This window comes from Lichenostomus cassidix, chromosome 5, assembly GCF_008360975.1.
Source record: "Lichenostomus cassidix isolate B80296 chromosome 5, HeHo_3.0, whole genome shotgun sequence".
Taxonomy (NCBI): Eukaryota; Metazoa; Chordata; class Aves; order Passeriformes; family Meliphagidae; genus Lichenostomus; species Lichenostomus cassidix.
Window position 1 is genome coordinate 5,087,566 of NC_139486.1, and position 20,832 is coordinate 5,108,397.

General features: G+C 44.3%; 2 protein-coding genes across 11 annotated transcripts in view; one reads left to right on the forward strand and one right to left on the reverse strand.

The window, feature by feature from the left end:
* PCNX4 (pecanex 4) overlaps window positions 1-3,303 on the forward strand; it is a 16,467-nt gene extending 13,164 nt beyond the window's left edge. For all 10 annotated transcript variants that reach the window (XM_085061093.1, XM_085061098.1, XM_085061091.1 and 7 more), the window contains one exon: window positions 123-3,303. In XM_085061093.1, the coding sequence (XP_084917219.1) occupies window positions 123-374 (252 nt within the window). In that variant the 3' untranslated portion in view covers window positions 375-3,303. The remainder of the gene's footprint in view (window positions 1-122) is intronic.
* Window positions 3,210-20,224, reverse strand: DHRS7 (dehydrogenase/reductase 7). Its single transcript, XM_085061101.1, has 7 exons — window positions 20,059-20,224; window positions 15,649-15,801; window positions 9,961-10,067; window positions 9,418-9,657; window positions 5,304-5,426; window positions 3,790-4,005; window positions 3,210-3,415 (listed from the first exon to the last, which is right to left on the reverse strand). Exons 1-7 carry the CDS (start codon window positions 20,192-20,194, stop codon window positions 3,380-3,382), a joined length of 1,011 nt encoding a protein of 336 aa, XP_084917227.1. The 5' UTR covers window positions 20,195-20,224; the 3' UTR covers window positions 3,210-3,379.
* Between the last annotated feature and the right edge of the window lie 608 nt (window positions 20,225-20,832).

Consider the following 20,832-nt stretch of genomic DNA (forward strand, 5'->3'; position numbering starts at 1 on the left):
CTTGGCTTTTTTTTAGGTGTTCATAGAGCACAGCCCCAAAGCTTCATTCAGTGCTTTGTAACCAAAATGCTCGTCTCCTCTCAGGCAATGCTCTGGACATCCTGATCTGTTTGTTCTTGCAGGGAATTTACACGGGGCGAGTCCTCACTCTGCAGGAGTTGTTAGTCCAAGTGGGAAAGCTCAATGCCGAAGCCGTCCGAGGCCAGTGGGCCAACCTGTCCTGGGAGCTGCTCTATGCCACCAACGATGACGAGGAGCGCTACAGTATCCAGGCACACCCAGCCCTGCTGCGCAACCTCACCGTGCAAGCAGCCGACCCGCCCCTGGGCTACCCCGTGTACTCCTCACAGCTCCTGCAGCTGCCTCTCTTCTAGGCTGCCCTTTTTGGAGTTGTGTCTGTTGCTGTTGTGTCTTTTTCAGGTTGGGAATTGAATATCCATGCTCCATTCATGCACTGTGGATCAGGTGTTACTCTCAGGGTGGCAATGCCAGGCCAGAGCACGTCCTTGGCACAGAGGTGGTGCTGAACCTTCAGCAGGCAGCAAGTTGGGAATTGGTTTCTTGCTGCTGGAACTTGAGACACCATTGTCTGTGTGGCTGATGAACCAGATGCTCTTCTCCAGTTTAGAGAAGAGCAACATAATTCTGATCATTACCATAATTCTGATCACTAACATAACTGATCATGAACTATTTTTGGTGCATTTTGATTTGTTTCTACTATTTTTTTTCTCAGACAGGTGACTTGCACTGCCAGTCAGGTTACAACCCCTTGTAGTATTGTCAACCCCAGAGTTGGCAACTAAAGTGTATATAGGACTATTTATATGAATTTTTTTATTCTGGCCATTTTGTATTGGACTGAGTTCAGTTCTAGCATTTGTTATATGACTTTCACTGATCTTCCTTACTTGGTGTAAGTTATCAGCCATGCTTTAACTAAAGTAAATGCTAAGGGACAATTTTTACCAAAGTACCTGTTATGGTAAAAAGAATCTGTATAAACCAGTGTGCTCTGACACACTGATAACCTGGGTGACTTTACTGAAGAAAGAAATAAACATGTATAATTAGGGGACAGAAGAAATTTTAAGAACAAATTATATGATTTCATCTTCTTTTTCTTCCAGTATCCATATATATGATATTTATAATATATATATATATGTTGTTACTTGCAGCCTCTGTCCACCTCACTAACCAGTCTTCCACAAATACAGTGAGAGCTTGATGATGGGGGGTGGTAGAAATCCAGCTGTCTGTGCCAGAAGTAATTTATATTTTGGAATTATAAGGTTGGAACAGACTTGGCCAGCTGGTTTGTAATGTTACAGGTCACCTTGAAAGCAAGTCTGGATCCAGTTTCCAGTGGCTGATTGATTCTGTTCACTACCACCAGTCTTAGCACATAAATGTGTTTGTAGGTCAGTGGTTACAGTGTATGCACTGCTGGGAAATGCTGAGCAGGGAGTAGGTAATTGTATTTCCCAAACCTATAGAATCAATTTAAATCAGACCTGCTCCATAACTGAAGTAGTACTGGCTTAGAACACCCAGCCTTATCTATTTCAGAGCATGTTTATTACTTTTATTCCTCACCTTTAAGACCTTTTGTCTCAGATGTAATTTGTCACAGAATCATGTACCTGGCTGCTGGCTGTTCCTTTTGATAGTGGCCAGAAATGATTTTTAAAAACTATGCAAGTGGTGTAGTGGAATTCCAAAGCAGGTTGGTGCCATGCTGGGCCCTGAGCTGCAGCTGGAGCTACAGAGCCATGGAACTGATGTGGAAGGGGTTTATGGAGAGCACCTATTTCAGAAGGAACTACCCTGAGTTCAGAAGGAGCTCTCAGAAGGAACTCCCCTGGCAAATGTTTACTCTGATGTAAAGCTTCCAATACCAGGATTGTCATGAACTCCTCAAGCAGTTCATTCCAGTTCTTTGCTGCTCCTGCAGCAGCTGGAAAGTTGGAGTTACTTCCTAAATCTAATTAACCCACCCTTGCATCATTGTAAACCTCTTACTACTCGTCTTCCGTATGGTCACAGAAAATTTAATTATCTTCTTTTTGCAGCAGACCTTATTCAAAGATGGCTGTAATTTCTGCCCTCATCCTTTGTCTTTTGTAAACTGAATAAACAAGTTGAAAAAAAAAACTGAAGAGAGCTGTGATCCTTTTCCCTTCCTTTTTTCCAGGTTGCCTCCATCTGGTCCCTGGCCTTGAGGAGAGCTGCTGCTAACTGGGCCCAGTGTTCCAGCAGAGATCGTGATTGGGACCAGATGGAGGAGCACAATTAGCAATGGGCACAGTTCCTGCCTGAGCACAGGAATGTGGCACTGGGCTGTGCTGCCCTGACACATCCTGTCCCCTGCTGTCACAGGCAGCATGTCCCACACCCCCACTCACTGCTAGCAGAGCCCCTTGGCACATCCCAGGATGCTCACAGCCCTGAGACCCTGATTCATTTACCCTCTGTAAACCTCTCTGGATTCTGTTTTTGGCACAAGCAGGAGTTAAAGCTTCCTGTTGTGTCCCACAAATCTGTACAGCCAAGTGCCCCTGTTGTTGGTTTGTTTGTGTGCTCTTGAACTGTGTCCCATTCAGGTTGGAACACTTGATTTATCTGGAATTCAGGAATTGGAACACTTTCAACCCTGGCCTTGTCTGTGTTTACAGGCTGCTGTTTGGATTACTGATGGCATCCTGGGACTGAGCTTGGGACAGGCCACCCCACAGGTATCCCATGTGACCCCAGAACTGCTGTTTTCTAGCCAGGTGTGTGCAGAGCTTTTTATTTCATTCTTCCCAGCCTCTCCTTGCTTTAGATTGCAATGTTCATCACACACAGGGAAGCATAAGGAAAAGGTGGAAAAGGTCCAGAGGGTGAGTCCTGATGATGTGTCAGAAACTAAGGGATTTAGCCCTAAACACACTTTTTGCTCAAGGGACACATCACAAGCACAGGCTAGACATCCTTACCCTCTATACTACAACCTACCTATGGGGATTTTTTTTCCTCCACGTGAATTAGGACTGAAAATGAGGGAAAGAGGATCTTGGGGTCTCTAATTTTAGGCTGTTCTGTTTAGGTATTTGCCAGTGTCAGAGCAGCAGACAAACAAGCACCATAGCAGCCCAGCCTCCCCTGTGTCTCTGTTCTTGTAAGCCTAAAAATTCAGCCTGTGGGAGTTTGACATGAAACAGGTGTGTTTAGAAAGAGATTTTTATTTAGTCAAGTGTGTCATCAGCTTCGTAGATCTGTCAAGTTACAGGATTACAAAGACATAACAAAAAAAGAAAAGCTGTTTGCAGTCACGCAATATGAAAAGTTTCTCAGCCTTAGCACGAGAACAGCAGGATTTTGTACACACTCATCCTTACTTCTTCTTCCTTGAATAAGAGGCATCAGCATCCTGGAGGGAGAGGACATTAAATCAGTATTTCCCTACCCAGCTTTCTGCTGTGTTAATTCCTTTACTCACAATGTTGTTTTTATTTTGAAACAGCTTGTTACACTATGAAAGCACCAAGTTTTAGCTGTATGTGCCATCCTTATTTTCTATTTCCTGCTCTTGCAGTACTTTAACATGGGGGTTTCTTGTACCAAATTCAACAGAAACACAGTAAGAATAAACAGGATCTCCCAAGCAGCCCTGCAGGAACAGAACACTGCACTGCCCAAAGTGTGATCGAGAAGCAATGCAATCCCAACATTCCCAAGGCAGAACAGGCCGTGAGGACAGAGAAGCAAACAAGCAGAGGAGAGAGGAACACACTGCACACTCACAATTCCACTCTTGAAGTTCTGTATCCTCTGCTTGCCCATCCTGTTCATGAGCCACCAGGCCAAGGTGGGAGCATACTGCCACAGGTAGCACACAGCCAGGTAGGGGTGGTCGCTGATCCAAGCCTCCTTCACGTCGTTGGCCATGCTCACCAGGGTGAGCCGCGCACAGCGATCCGTCGGCATCTTGTGGGACTGATCCCCGCTGTTCTCGAGGGACTGAGGGGGGACACAGTGGGGAGGGGTTAGAAATGGATCCCTGGCAGTGACAGAGGGGGGAAAAGGGCCAAGCTCCATGTGACAGATGCTCCTCCCAGTTTCCCCACAAGCAGAACTGACCCAGAGACTGGGGCAGGGCAACTAATCCCTCACTGTGCTCTGGTTTTCAGTGTGGGAACACTGCCCACCTTCCTTTGGCTCAAATAAAGCACCCTTTTAATGAATTCCTCTATTGATGGGTCAAAGGTTAAAAAAACTGGATCTCCAAGCTCTGTCCTGCTTCAGCAGGTGATTATTGAACTTGGTGATTATTGAACAATAATCTGCATTTGCAGCTCTGAGGAATGGGAACTACCCAGTTCCCAGCTGTGCCTGCCCCATTCTACACTACAAGTTACTCAAGCACCCAAGTTACTAGATGAGGCCACATTCCCCATTAATTTAAATATTCCTGACAGTTCTCTCCATCTCAACCAAGAGAAAAGCAGTTAGCTACAGCAGAGACATCAACCTGAGCTCTTGCCCCCATCCCACTTAATGAACGTAACCCACAGCCCTGTGAACTTGGACACATTTCACTCCAGCAGTAACAGGCTTCTCTGTCTGTCCTTCTGTTTCACAGGGCAAAAGCAGTTGCTCTAGTCTAGATTTGCTCCTCCTCCTGGTCTTCTGCCACACCGAAATCTGAGGAATGTGTTTTGCAAGCTTTCACCATTGTTCAAAAAAGTACATCTTTCCTTGCACGCAAGTTAGAAGTTTTGAAACACAAAAATCATTCTAGAACGCGATTCAGCAACGAGAGATCCCCTCCCCCTCACTGGTGGGTTATCCTGAGCTTCAAATCGATTGAATTTAGGGCAGATTACACTTTGATGTATCACAGTAGCAATTTTTGCCAGCTGCTTTGTCAGACAGCCTTTACTAAAAGCCATTGTGCAGTTGGAAGGTTTTGCTTCTCCTCCTGGAACAATCCCTAACAGGAAAGGAATGCACAGCTCGTGTCAGCTGAGCCAGGGCTGTGCCAGCAGCAGCGTCACCCAGCAGGGCACAGCGTGACCAGGGCAAACAAAACCCTACCTGTGCAGCAAGGACAGCACTCCCCAGGCAGAGATGCATCCAGAAAATCCTGGCTTTCCCCCCCAAACTGCAGCAGGGTGGCTGCACAGTGCATTTTACTAGGCTTGGGTGGTATGGGGTGGAAGAGAGAAGGCATAACAACTATCAAACTCAGTTTTCATTTGATACAGACTTGATACCACAAAGAATTAGAAGACTACAAAATAAAAATGAGTCCTTACCTTTGCAAGATTCTCAGTAAAGACATTCTGGATGATCTGGGACTGCACAGGCCCTGGGCAGATTTGGATAATGCTTATCTCAGGGTAGTCAGTCAGCTCAGTCCGCAGAGAATTAAAGAATCCCTAGAAGACAAGAATATAGTGAAATCTTTCCTTCCCATGTTTTTGCAAGGTTTAGCTGATGACATCTTTTCATACTAATTTATGCTGCAAAGATAACAGTATTCCACTAAAAGCAATTCCTACTACTTTCTTTGACTTTTCTCAGTGAATGCCTAATTTAATGTTTTATCTGCAATTACAGACATTGATATATAAACCAATGAGGAATCTATTCTTATCTTCCCAAATACACAATAATTTCTCTAAATTACAGCCAGATTCTTCTGTCCCTGCACTGAGAGCAAGCCTTGCTGTGGAATGCCACCAATCATAAGACCTGCAATATGGAAATTACCCTTTTGCAGGTGAATTGCTGTTTGGGGTGAGAATAAAGAGTTTACACAGTTTCTATGAAGTAAGTGGCACTGGTTTATGTAAGAAAAGGAGGAAAATTTTCAGCATAGCAAAGTCAAAAAACGCACCCTGAAGCTTCAAGGGGTTAATTTGCAGCACTGAATTTCCTGCAGAGTTTGAAATTGACATCCACATAGGTATAAATATTATTTCAGCCCAGGAATATGCTACCACCAAATTAAATTAAAATAACGAAAATTGCAAGTACTTCTTTTCTTTAAGCTAATAGGATGCAAGGTTTTCTGAATCTTTGTAGCAATTCACATTTAGACAGCAACTATTATGGGAAACATGGCCAATTCAGAAGGGTGCATTCCACCAAAGCTGCTGGTCAAGCTCTGTGGAGGATAATTTAGCCGACACCCCAGCATGTCTTATCTCTGGCCTGGTTAGCAACAGCTCCCTGCATCTATTCCCACATGTGATTTTGTGTCACAACACAGACAAACAGTGAGCACAGGCTGATAAACTTCTCCCACTGTAGTAAAATTTTATCACTTTGCTCCCATCCAGCTTGGGAGGAGGGCTGGCTGACCCAGAGCTCTTCCCCGAGCTGCAAAGCAGGCTAAGGACAGCCAGATGTGGGTCTGTGGTGACACAGGAACATCAGCTGGGACAAGAAACCAAAGCTCAGCAAGGAGCAGCACACTGACCAAGAAGAGAGGCTCCAATTTCCCAGTTGCTGGTGGCTGATTCCAATTCATGGATTACATAGAGCCTTTGCAGTTCAGTTCCCTAAAAACACTGATTGTGAATTTAAAGTCGTGAGTCCCTGCAGACCCCAGATCTGGGGCTGCATCTTCCCAGCATGTGAGCAAAGCCTGAAGAATACTACATATATATAGTCCCCTGTGGAGGCTCTGTGAACAATATGCACATATTTTATAATTCCAGCACTTATCCTTGATATCCAAAGATAGCTGGTAGGAAATTCCTCCACTTCCTCCCAAAAGGGAAGCTTTAAATTCCTAAAGAAGGAAAAAAAGGTGCTCTCTTCTTGAAATTCAGGCAGGGACAAACCCAGATTTGGAAGCAGTAAAGGAACTCCAGTGCAAGAGGAAGAACCCAAATGTTTCTATCAAATCCAGACTGAAGCCAGCTCTGACATTCACACACAGAGTGGGGGACAGGAACTGCTATTCAGCCACCTCTGGACCCTCCCAGCTTAGTGACCAAATCCTAGAAGATGCTGAAGAAGGCAAGGATGAAACAACTGCTACCCTGACAGAAACTTTTAGAAATTCCACCAACGACCAGACACTGAACAAAGAGAGGAGCTGTTGCTGCTCAGTGCAGTCCATGTTCTTATCAGATATGTTCCTGATGAAGGAGCATTTTGAAGGCCACCATTTCTGATCCACTCCCCTTGCCTCCAATGAGAGGAATTACAACTGGATGAATGGCAAATGATCCCCATGAGCATCATCTCTCCAGGAGAGAAACTGCACCAGTCAGATGTGACTCCCATGGACCTGACTCATGCTCTTACAGCACTGAAATAAAGGGTAATTTCATCAGTAGAACATTGTTATGAAGAATTCCAGTTGGCACGAATCAAAGCACGATTGTTTCAAGAACAGATTCTAATTCTAAGCAGAATTCCTTCCTTCCTCCTACAACTGCCATTTCAAGGAATGAAAAAAAAACCAAACCAAAACCACAAGCAAAAGGAAGGACTTTTCCAAAAAAGGTGTAATTAAGATTGCAGCATTAAGCATGTCAGCTGTGATAAACTCCAAGACATTACTTTAAAAAAAAAAAAAAAAGCCAAAAACCACAACAGATGAATCCATGTCAGATGGGCTCACACATTTAATAACTGGTGGGTAAAACACAACCTTCAAGAACATCTTAGATACATGCTGGGAAAACTGCAGGAAAAACATCACTTCATGCTTTATTTTTCCCCTCCCCTCTTCCAGTCTCCATTTCTTCTTGGTCACTATGAGAAATGGACTACAGGGCTATCTGAGGAGGGCTGCCATTCCTACAGAATTCCCTTATCTGAACTGCACTGGTGAAGTTTGTTGTTTCAAAAAAGCTTTTCCTAGTTTTGGGGAGTTTCATGCCAACATCTAGCCATAACTCCAGACTGATAAACTCTCAGGCAGGGTATTTCCAAAATCTATATTGCAAGTCATGTTTCAACACCTGCAATTAGTCTTTGTAGAATTACTGTAAAATAAATAAGAAATGAGGTTTGTAGTTCAGCCTGGTTTTTGAGCAGAGGTAGAAGCTAATAAAGATATAAGCAGTTCAGTCAGCTTATTTTAATTAACTTTAGTAAACTATCCCTTTAAAGCTTTGTCTATGCTCTCAACCTTAACATGGCATTCAGAATTCTGAGAATTTTTAAAGCAACACGTGAATTCCTTGTGCTCTGCAATTAATTAGCCATGCTTAGCCCAACTGCACCACACCCAAAGATAATTCAACCGAAAGAACATTTAATAAATAAAGGAGCATGAAGGGAAGTCAGGCTTCTGCTCATTGCATTCCTCTAATTTAAATCTGCCAGACTTAACCCACAAGCTGGCCTGTAAAGGGCAATTCCAGCAATGCCACTGCAATGAAGAGCACACATCTCTCCCCATCACTGAAAAATGTTGTTAGCAGAGACCTGTCACCATCTTTTATATCTTCATTCTTCCAACAGGCTTTGCAGTGTCAGCCACTGGTTACATTTTTGTTGTTGCTGGTGAAATTGTGAAAAATGTATTGATCCCTTGGCTCAAGCAGCTGTTTGCTTTGTTCACATGCTGAAATGCAGCAGGGAGGAAGAAGGTGCCAGTTTTTAAACCATCACTGAGCACAGCTGAAGTTTGTTTTACTGAGATCAAAATGTACATTATCAGGAGGCCAAACAGTGGTGAAAGACAAATATGTGTCAACAAATTTACTAGTTAAACAAGTGATTCCTCAATGATACAGGCAGAAACTTTTCTGAGCTCTTCTTTTACGTTTTTCTACTCAAGTGGCACTGCTTTCAAAAACTTTTTCCAAGCAACATTGAATGCCAAGTGTTAGGCAGAAGATAACTTCCTGTGGCACTGTGAGCTGCCAGCTCTTCACACCACAGAAAGACACAATTATTGGAAGAGTCATTCAGCTGCTCCCAGACAGATCAGGGATTCTCATTTCTCTGAGTTGTCTGCTTTACCACCCACTGTTCTCACTCCACTGCCCTAAAGATAGTAGTAGTAGTAGTCTTAAAACTCTCACCAGTGACTCTTTCTCCCTGAATGAATTAAGAACACTAGAGCTCTACATGCAACAGAATCATCCTCTCACCTAGGTATTCCCTCATGTGAAGGTCAGAGGCTGAGGTTTTGTGTTTCACACTGGAATTTAACCATGCAGTTAGAATCAACTAAGCTGGCACTTGAACTCCAGTCAGGAAAATAAATCTACAGTGGGAGCTATTTCACATTTCAGAGCAAATTAATTCTGAAAGGCTTTCAATACCTGAGGATGTCACATATGCTGTGTAAAATTTTTGGTAAGACTTGTGTTTTCTGTACAGAACAAAGCCCTCTGCTACAGCACTGGTGCTGATCCACTTAATTACCTTAATTTTACCTTGCAGAGTGTCACTCACCTGCAGAGCATGCTTGCTGGCACAGTAGCCAGTGGCAAGGGGAGCTCCCATGATGCCCATCACACTGCTCACAGTGACAACCTTGCCTTTCTTCCTCTGGATCATGTGGTTCAGGACATATTTTGTCAGAGAGATGGTACCCAGGTAGTTGAGCTCGATGATGGCATTGTAGACATCCAGGTTTGTATCCACGAACAAGGAGCGTTGGGAGCGCCCGCCATTGTTGACCAAAATATCAATCTTGGGGAAGATACAAAGATAAATTAATATGAGAAATTTCCCTTAATATTTGTGCTTCCTCAGGCATTCAGTGACATCGAGGGAGTGTTTAGTCCTTGGTAATGACAGTGATTATTTGTTTGTTGCTGTAAACCATAAGCAACAGACGGGATAAAAATTCAGATACTTTTTGGCAACTTTAATACCAAAACTTAAGAAACATGTAGACACTGGTGAATTTATCATACATTAAAAATGAAATATGAACATAAATTCAGGCTTAGAAGGTAGAGAATAAAATGTTTAACCCCAGAAACACATTACCTTGCCAAAATGTTTGAGCACACTGTTGGTTGCAGCTTCATGAGAGGATCTGTCAGTCAAGTCGAGACGCAGAACAAGGATACCACTTTCAGTCAGGCTGCTAATCTCTGAAAAACAAACAAAAAGGGAATGGCAGCTGATAGATTCCTGACACCACAACTGTGGGAAATGTAACATGCTTTTAAACACCACATTTTCACAAGGAAGACACCAGGAATCCATAACATCAAGTTGGAAATAAAATGCTTGCTTTGTTTCCATTCTGATCCCCACACAGAATCCATTTTTCATCTCTTCCTACCGAGTCTCTTTTCTCATCATTATGTTTTTGTATGTGAAAAGCTTGACTTCATTAAACAGGCTTTGTGGCACAAAACAGAAATTTCAATTCTCCAAATAAATTGCAATATTTGGGAGTAAAATACAACTGGAACTTTTCACAGAGGGATTCAGAAGCACAGCACATCAGGAGCCCTACTTTGTTGGATGTCAGCAGGTCAAGCACGTTTATTCCTCACAACAGGACTTGTACAATTCACACCCAAAACACAACACACATCCTTGAGTAGCTACAAGGCAAAGTCTATAAAAGTTGAATTATTGGGGGCTTTTTTAGAGGCAAAAAGCTTTTGTTTAACTGACAGCTTTTAAAATATCCATCCCCTGAAATAAAAGTCAGCTGCTGTCAAGTTCCAGCCTTTTTGTTGCATATTTCTCCCACTGCCTCTTCAGAACAACTGACCTTTTCCATAGAAGGCATTTCTTGAGCAGTGATTTGTTACCCTGGGGTTTTGGGGCAGATGACTCACAAAAACAAAATCTGCATCATTTCAGCTTTTTTTAACTACATCTAACAATGGTTTTTACATTATTTATATTAGTTTGATAGTGCTATGTTTTTTCCTAAATCCATTCCTAGCCACATCTAAGCATACCTGCTCCCCTTTAAGCAGCTGCCCTCTTCAGAGAGCCTCAGGCTTTCATTTTTTAATTACTACTTCTTGCATATACAGGAAGAGTTGAACTTTGTTTTAACAGTGATGTAGAAATAAAGAGGTTACTTTGAACAGAGTTGCCTCTGTTCAAAGGTCATTAGTACTTAAGCCACTGGTTAAAATAAACCCATCTGTCTTGTTTAATGCTAGTAGTATTTCCATTTATTGCTCCCTCCAACCCCTCCATGTGTATTTTCTCCTCCATTTCTTCCAGAAATACAGCAGTAAAATGTCATTTAAGCTTCCCTCCAGGGACACAGCTCTGCCTCATGCTGCCTGGAGCAGATTTGCACAGTTGAAACCTGTTGGGGTGTGGATGTTTCTGCCATGGATTAACAAGACCACATGGTCACCCAGCCACTAAAGCTGCACAGGAGAGAAAGACAAGAGCAGGAGAAGAGATACAGGCTGCTGGTAAGGAAGAAAGTGCTCTTTTATAAGATACAAGAAACTTCTGGTGTGAAATTTCCTGATGTCAGAAACTTTGTTCTGGAGCAGTCTGTTGTCCAGTTTGATTTCCACCCCACAAAATACTCAAACTATACAAGGCTAGCAGCTTCCTTAGTTCTTTTCTAGGGTAAGGAATCCTAACCTTAGGTACTTCTCACAGACAGCTTTTACAAAAATCAAACATTCCTGTTACCCTTTCTTTCTAAACCCCTTCTCCCATTCACTATCCCCCTGTTTGTCTGGCTGATTACCAGCACTATGCCTGGTGTAAAAGGCACATATATATCCCAATTTATATTGTCAGAATGGTGGTCCTCCTTGCTTTTACTAATAAACCCTAATATTCCACTTCCCCTTTTGCCTGCTACCAAAGTGACATTTTTAAGGGAACAATTATGATATCCAGAAAAAACACTTTGTCCCGAGTGGGAGACTTTAGTTTAAAGTTCGTTGCTCAGGTTTCAGATCAACAACTCTTTTCAATACATGTTAATCCAAGGTAGCAGTTTCTTACAAAATTAAACACTATTGCTCAGAGTATTTTCCAGCTCTTCAGCATTTCCTCTTCTGTCTTTTATGTCTCCCTTGTATAAATGCCCTTTGACAGAAGCTGAACTCTCAGCAAAGGCTGATCAGCATGACCTCCTGGGGTCCATTTCAACCCCAATTACTGTATAATTCTTGGACTTACATATTGCCTGTCACTCATCTGACCTATCCATAATTAAATCATATTTGACCTTTGCCAAACTGAGAAACATCCCCTCCTGCTTTTTTTCTTTTTAGGGCTTTTGAGAGAAAACAGCCTCTGACATTTCTGATGAAAGAAAGTGAAAGAGTTATTGGGGGAAATAAAGGAGCTTCTTGCAAGAGCCATGTGAGTTATACAAGGTGTTTTCTCTCCCTCCTGCCCAGGTGCAGTTAGGTGTTCAGCTGGCATATGCATGACCCAACAGGTATTACCATAGCTCTTACAGTCCCTTCCCTCTCTCTCCCTCCTGCCCCTCAGGATTTTAGCAGTGCAGAATGCATAAACCTGTACCACAGGGTGGTGTCACTAAACTTTGGACAAGATATATGTGCTTGTTTCAGACACCCAGCTCAGTTGCTGCCATTTCCAGCCTCTACAGCTGGCATGTTGCAGCCCATGAGCTCCAATTATGCCCCATAAATCAGCCAAATTCACACTGATGTTACATTTTGCAGCTCAGATTTCATCTACCTCGTGCTACTCAAACCTTACAGGGCAGTGCTGAACTCAGCTGCAAAGAGAAAGCATGAGGGTGGAAGCAGGGACAGGACAGCCAGAAAGCACAGGGACCCACTGGACAAGCATGCAGGGATGGAATCAGGAAGATCAACACCCAGGAGGAGTTGAAACTGAAATTTCCAGTGGGGCTGAGAAATGTGAAAGGCAGCAAAGGCTTCACAGGCACAGTGGCAACAAAAGGGAAACCAGACAGAGTGAGCTCACTGCTGGACAGGGATGGTGAGAGGAACTGATGAAAGGCACAGAAAAACATGAGGTACTTATTGACTTCTTTGCCTCAGTCTTCTCTGGCAAGATCTCCTCTCCAGTCTCCCACACTCCTGAGGCTACTCTCTGGGGAAAGAAACACTACCAAAGTTAGATAAATTAATGACAAACTGCATGTACAAGCAGGGCAATAGATACATCCAGGATCTGCAAGAGCTGACCAATGTCACTCCTCTTTGGCAGGTAACTGGAATAGCTCCCCAGTGAGAAAACCAAATGTCACACAGTCTAACCTCAGTCCTTGGGAAAACTACATGGCAATTCCTCCTGGAAGGAATTTCCAAGTAAGTGAAGGACAAGAAGGTGTGTGGGGAAAAGCCAGCATGGATTTAGCAGAACCATATACTGCCTGGCCAACTTGATTTCTTTTTGTGATCAGCTGTGGTATCCCTCCATGATCAATGTTTTAATATCTTCATTAATGATCCAGATTATGGGAAAAAACCACAGGTTTTCAGAAAATTTTGATTTAACATCAAGTTCAGAGGGCAGGAGTGCCACAGAGAGGCACCTTAAGAACCTTTAAGAACTGTCTTAGATAACCTCATTAACTTCAATAAAGCCAAATGCAAGTTTTCACACCTGGGACAGGATAATGCTCTGCAGTACTGCAGGCCAACACCCAAAGGGTCAGGGATCACCACTCCAAATAGGTCCTGGAGTCATGATGGAAGGACACCAGCAAGCTGAGTGTAAGGCAGCAATTGGCTCTGACAATGATAAATGCTAATGGGCTGCACTAATAAAAGCAGACTGAAGGAAAGTGAGTTTTAAGAGCTTCTACACAGCATTCTAAGACTGCATCCAAAGCACTGTGTCCAGTTTTGGACCCCCTGGCTCAAAACAAGTACTGATGAACTGGAGATAATGTAGCATAAGGTCATTAAGTTGGTTGGGTGGGCTGGCACAGTCAGAGGAAAAGGGTGGAAGGTTTAACACAGCCTTGAGAAGCAAAGGATGTGAGTGGAATTGGGTCCAATTATGACCTTCTACTACTAAAAAGCTGGCTGTAGAAAACATGAAGTAACTATAATAGAATCACAGAATGTTCTAGCTTGGAAAGGACCTGAAATATCACCTTATTCCAAGCCTGCTGCCATGGGCAGGAACACCTTCCACTATCCCAGGTTGCTCCAAGCTCCATCCAACCTGGCCTTGGACACTTCAGGGATCCAGGGATAACCACAGCTTCTCAGGCAACCTGTGCCAGGGCCTCAGCAGCCTCAAAAGCAAGAATTTCTTCCAAATATCTAATCTAAACCTGATTTCTGTCACTTTAAAGCCACTCATCCTTTGTCCTGTCACTCCATGCCCTTGTTATGTTTCTGTGTTACTGAAGAGTTTCCAATATTCCTACTAATCACACCTTCAGTTAAAGTAAAGCTCAGTTATGAATATTTGCAAAGCACAGGGCTGTGTAAGACTTTCAAGCTTGTGTATGGCACAGCTCAGACATTCACAGGCTCACTGAACATTGGCAGGGGCAGAAATCCTCTCAAATAAATCCAAGCTCTTGGTCCACACCAATTGAAACAGTATTTCTGAATGTTCCTTAGCCCATCACACAAGTATTTCCTAAAAATGCCTATCCAGGATTGCAGCTCCTGCCAGCCTATCTCGTGTTATCAGTTTTGCAATCACAACAAACAGCCACAGACGCAAATGCAGTTACAGAATTCTACTGACCACTGACCATTGCATCACACAGCACTGGGATTTTGTCATGACTGCCACTTAACCACGCTGTCATCACATGTCTCTCATTTCTTTCACATATAAAACTGTTTAAGTGACTGCTTTTTGGAGCCTTCAGAAAATAAAACCAAGGAGTTGTGCATTTTTGAAAGTTCCTCGAAAGACTTTCCTGAGTTGGCTGCTGCAACTTTCAGCTTTCTAGAAATGTTTATGTCTTCAAATCCAAGAAAAACAGATGATTATTCCCTAGCACACATTCCAAGTAGACTGTGGACATTCTGTCAACATTACCAAGACTGAACTGCCACTATGCCAATATGTTCCACATAAAATACTCCATCCTGAGCTATAGAGGATAAATCATCTGAAAAAATGCATAACATTAATCATGTTCAAACCCTCTATTTATCAGTGTGAATTAACTGCCTATTCCTCTTGCTGAAAAGACAGAAAACAGGACAGAAAAAGAGAAACAGGAGGAATGAAGCCAGACTACTGACTCATGAGGCATTTGAAAGATAACTGGAATGGTTAAACATTTTGCTCCACACTGGTTCCTCTTGATTACAGGAGATCCTCTTTCTTTCACATGCTTAGAACAATTTTTCTGAACATTTCTGTTAGTCCATTTTCCAAAGAGCAAAGTCAGTTGTCTCTCTGCCTGTAAGGTGCACAAACCTGAAGAAAGAAGATTCCTTAGTAGCAGCTTCATGGTTTGGTTCTTTGAAGGATGATACCACTGAGATTGTTTCCTCCATGCCACACAGTATTTACTCATTTCTTAATCTAGCACCTTACAAGAACACTTGCAACTGATAATGAGATCTTTAGGTAACAGTGGCATGAGTAGGAAGTTGAAATGCACATCTATACAAAGGCTTCTCATTCACGAAAACAAGATACCAGCTCTGTGTGAAGCTGAAATTTATTCTTGTGATATGTGGGTTAGTGTTTCTGTGGCAATCCCAGCAAGGGGGGAACTGCTTGCATGAAGTGCTAAGCTGTACTTACGAAGGCATTTCCTTTTCACTCTCTGCAGCTCATCCTCCCTTCTGGCAGAGATGGCAAGCAAGGCTCCCAGCTTTGCCAGCTGGTAAGTCAACTCTTCTCCGATCCCACTTGAGGCTCCTGTCACCCAGACAACCTTGCCACGCAGTTCACGTTCTATCAAAAGAATCAAGACAGCAGTTCACACATTGCCAATGCTAGGATAAGCATCTAACTCACTGCAGGGGTATAATCTGATACTGTTTTTAAGAAATATGCTCATTTTGGGGGGGGTATTACAAAATCCTGCCATCTTTATTTTTTAAGTCACATGCAGTTGTGAAACTGTTCCTAGTTGTTCTGTTGCCATTTGAACTTTGTTCCAAGGCTAATCTGAATAAACATGGATTATTTACCTGATGGAAGAAATCAGAGTGCATTTCTGCAAGTGATCCACACATAATTCCACTAACCTCATAAAAAACAGCTTCAGGGGAAAAGGGAGAATTCTTGGAATTGACAGGAAACAGTTACTGTATTGCAAACACAAACAAAAGCCTAAGCAAATCTTTCCAAATAATGTTTCATCCCAAAAAATGTTCCAAGTAATTGCTGACAGAGTAAAATTCTCTGAACACAGACAGCTAATCACAAAAATCCAAATGGGTGTTCATCCACTTTGTTTTGTATCTGATGCAGGTTAATTCCTGCACTGGCCAAGGCACAGTACACAGAGTTCCCAAGGTGTAAATTCACACGTGAATTCCCCATGTGCTCACAGCTCCTGCCCTGACACGCCTCTTTCAACCTGTAGTAAAAGAAGAGCATCTTGCTCCTTTTAGTCTGCTGATTTGCCTGTTCCCACTTGCCTGCAATCATTCCCACTCCATGGGACAGCAGGGCACTGGGAAAAGCTTTAGCTTTCCACACAGACATCCAAAATAACATCATACACCACAGATGGCTGAAAAATCACTCCGTTAATTCCAGAACACAGTTTGGGGATGAAGGATCACAAGTATCAGAGCGCTTTTCCAGTAGGAATCATTGCCTGACATGTCTGTGTTCTTCGGGATCAGCCATAGTGAATATCAGTCTTGGGGAAAATCTGACTCACTCAGAGCACTGCTGACAGGAGCTCTTCCCTCTGTTTCTCAACCTTGTGCATTCCAACATCCAGCCAACCACAAAAGATTTCATGGCATAATTCAAATAGCAAGGTTAAAGGCAGTTCCTGAGACTTAAAGCCAGTTCCACTCTGAATAGGGTCAGAACAGCATTTTTCAGCACACTGAAACATAACCATTTATTTAGCAAAAGTACTTTTTTTTCACTGTGGCTGGGACTGCTTTTACTTCCTGCTCTGTCCAGTGATCAGTTCCTGGTTCTCTCTACACCACATTGTGTTTCAAATTTCTGCTTTTGGAGTCTTCATGACACAAATCCCACAGAGACCAGCACCAAAACCCTTTACCCTTCAGAAAGGAGAGAGAGCACTTAAGACTGACTATCAGAGCTCAGTTTGAGTTTGTGGGGTTGGCAGTGAGTATTATTTGTCTTTTTTAAGCTGACTGTATTTCAGCCAAAAAAAAATCCCTCGTGAACCCAGGCTTTTGTGGCTTGGGGCTGTTTGGAGTTTTTTGTTTGCTTCTAAAAACACAAACACCAACAGGAGTCACTTTCCAAAGGAGAGAAGGTTCTGAACCAGGGAGGTGGAACCTGCTATGTTCATCATTATACCAAAAGGCTGCTGTCTGTAAAGCTTATTTCACACCCTTTTCCTACAGTTTTATCCCAATATATTCCCAATTTATTGAATTAATAAACATGGGAGTTTACCTCTCCTATTACATTTTTTTTTCTGCAGGAAACCCGAGTAGACAAACACTACATGAACAAAACAACACATGGACACACTTTCAACCCTGCTTACCACACTCATTCCTCTTGCTACTGAAAACAAATCCGCTTCCTCCTACCACTTAGTTTCCCTGTGCCCAACCTGTCTTGGGCAGCTTCACAGCAGTTATTCAGGATCTTGTTCTGTGAACAGAATAATTGACTGAGATAAGGAGAGTTTTCCCAGCAATTCCCCAGAGCTGATTGTTACCAAGCACTGAGCTACTGAGGGTTAACATAATTGGGAAACTTCAAATGATGGTGCAGAGCAAGTACCAAACCATCAGCTTCCTCCAGAATAAATGTCCTGTTGTTATTGGGAATAAGTTTAGAAATTAACCATGCCAAATTAAAAAATAAAAGCAGATTATGCTATTACTAACCATTAACTACTGTGCTACAAGGCATAACAAATGAGAGGCTGAACTGAGTAGGACTGCAAGTAATCCATAAAGTTGTTTTGTAGCTCTCCTTAGAGTTTTTTTCTAACATTATATAGCTCTTCTAGCACAAGGTTGCCATGTCATTTCTTTCAGGAAAAATATTTGAAGTGGGGAAGTTTAAAACAGAACATCCTCTCCAGAGCCCTAAAGAATCATAGCATTATTCCTAAATTTAAGAGTAGGGTTTTCATCTGTGGAAGGTTCCTCCTTGGATTGATAATATTAAGCTGCCTGTGACAAGCACAGAGTTTAGGATGACTTCTGCCCACTTAATGTAACACAACACAGAAGGAAAGGCATCCAGCCCCCCAAAACCCTTCTCTCCTGGCCACACACATATTCAGATGATGGAAAGCAATCCAACACAACTTTTCTAATGTTCATCACTCCTGTTTTGCTACCTGATTTGCTAAATGGTTTCATTTTATCCACATCTTTTACTTAACTGCAAGCACAGAGGCTGGGAGCAAAGGAGAGGTGACCAAAACACAGCTCACCTCTTCTGCTGACAAATTTCTGCCTGATTCTTCTTGTATTACATGTTAAAACAACTCCATCACAAAATTACTACATTGCTCTTTACATGGGAATTTTTAGAGACTACTTCAAGGGTTTCCAGGCCTTCAATAATTCTGAAGGCTACATTCAAATAACACTGTGTCCACCCAAGAGAGCTCCTACATCTTGATCCCTCAGGACACAGCTTCAATTCTGTTTGTATTAATAAAGATTTATCCCATTTCTCTGCCCCGAGTCTTTCCATGACCTTTACAAAGTCCACACACCAAGACTTTTTGCAGTTGTCTTACAGCAAGGGAACACTTTGATGGAGTTTGTACAAAACTTTGGGCTGCATACCCAAAGAGCTACAGGAGATTGTTCACAGTGATTTAGATTTAGTATTCTTTAGAGGTTTATTACTTGTGCCAATCCACCTAATGGAGAACAGAAAAGCATGCAGGTTTGCAGGAAGCTTCTAGTGAAAGCAAGACACAAGGGTGTCTCAAGTTTGTCCTACTCTTCTCTCAAGCCATTCCTAAAGCTGAACTTCACCTGTGCCACCATCCCCTACAGAATCATGGTCCCAAGCTCAAACCTGAGTTCCACCATTCCTCATCCACCTTCATTTGATGCAGTCCTATCTCAACCCAACACCCCATTTCAATTCCCACATGGGATGTCTTATAGTGTCTCTCATTCCAATTTCTTTCTGATCAATTTCTGTTCCCACTCTCCACTTCCACCTCAAGCACCCACAGCCAGCAGCTCACAAATCACCACAGCTGGCTAAGCTAAGGGGGAATATTCACAAATTTATGCGTTTTCTGACCAAAAGCTTCTATCAAGCAAACAACACCTATGATTTCCAAAGACCTTTGTCCAGAAATAGGGAGAACTGCAGTCAGAATAGAAAGCTCATCACGAGCAAGAACTGAAAGCGCCTGACTGACAATATTTTATTGAACTTTTGTCCCGCAGGTGACAAAGGCAGCACCTTACAGAGATGCAGAGCACAGCATCGCCTGCCAGGGCTGCTCAGAGCACAATTCACGGAAGAGGAAAGCCAGTTAGCCCCAACATTAGCATTCATGTTTACTTCCCGGCAAACACTTTCAACACCCCTGCGAACGCAAGAGCTGCTCAAAGCTGTCAGAACAGGCTGGAGCAGAAGCTACACAGCCTATAAAGCCACTGGCCACACCGGCCAGGCACCCTCGTCCTTTCCCGAGCCTTCCTGCCACACTGTCCCTGCGCCCAGCGCTCCTCGGGGCGCTGCCAGCCGCGGGAACCTGCCCAGAAACTGTGCAAAACAAGCGGTTTGGGGCCAAACGAGGCAGCGCTCGGCACGGACCCGCGGGAGCTCGCTGGTGCCGCGAAGTGGCTTTTCGGGAGCTGCTCTGCCGGCACGAGGGGCACCTCAGGCAGGTAAAGGGCAGGTAAATCACACTTTTGGAGTGTTTTTACGGATAAACCCACGGGACAGCTGGTTCCAACAGGCCCCCCCCGTGCTCCCGGCAAGCCGCCACCCCCTCTGCAGAGCGCCCCGCGCTCTCCCCCGGCGCCACCGCGGTGTCCTGCTGGGCGGCATTACCTGGCTTCTTCCCCCACCTCTCGGCCCAGAGCAGCGTGAGGTCCCCGTCGGCCCTGAGCCAGCGCAGCAGCTGCACCAGCAGCGCCAGGAGGGCTCCTCCCGCCAGCGCCAGGCACAGCGCGCACCCCCACGCCATCGCCGCCGCACCGCTGCCCACCCGCACGGCGCCCCTTTATCGGGAGCCGCCCCCGCCGCCGGCCTCCTCCCCGCCTCCCGCCTGCCTTCCACCCCCGGCCCGGCCCTCCCTCCCCTTCCCTTCCTTTCCCCGGCAGCTCCTCTCCGCCCGGCCGCGCTCCCCCCGCGGCGGGAGGCTCTCCCCGCCCGGCCAAGGCTGCGGCGATAAGCGCGGGGTCAGTGGGGCACAGGCCGGGGGTGCGGCCGGGGGTGAAGGTCGGCTTCTGGGAGCGGAACCCTTTGTTTCCCCTTCCCTCCGTGCCCCCAGGGCTGCCCGGCCTTTGCCCGCTGCGCACCGCTCGTCCCGGGCAGCGGGAACGCATCCAGGGCTTGGCTGCGGAGCGCGGAGATCAAACACTGCCCGGAGAACAAAACCCACTGCCCGTTTTCCTGGAGAGCCTCCTGGCTGTCCCTTGCAGACACAGGGGATTCCTTTCCCCTCGGGAGCTCTCCGAGGGCACCCAGCCCAGCTGCAGCCCGTGTGACAGGTCACATCCTTGCCCGGCCAGGTTCCTGCAGGAATGCTGCCCTTGGACAAGTCTTCTGCTTCACCAGCTGTGAATGTGAACCCAGCTCTCACATGCACCCACTCCTGCCGAT

Coding starts and splice junctions, on each gene's coding strand:
- DHRS7 (XM_085061101.1), bottom strand. CDS start 20,194: ATGGCGTGGGGGTGCGCGCTGTGCCTGGCGCTGGCGGGAGGAGCCCTC. Junction 5,427..9,417: donor CCAGCAAGCATGCTCTGCAG/GTGAGTGACACT, acceptor CTTGTCTTCTAG/GGATTCTTTAATTCTCTGCG. Junction 4,006..5,303: donor TTACTGAGAATCTTGCAAAG/GTAAGGACTCAT, acceptor GTCCCCCCTCAG/TCCCTCGAGAACAGCGGGGA.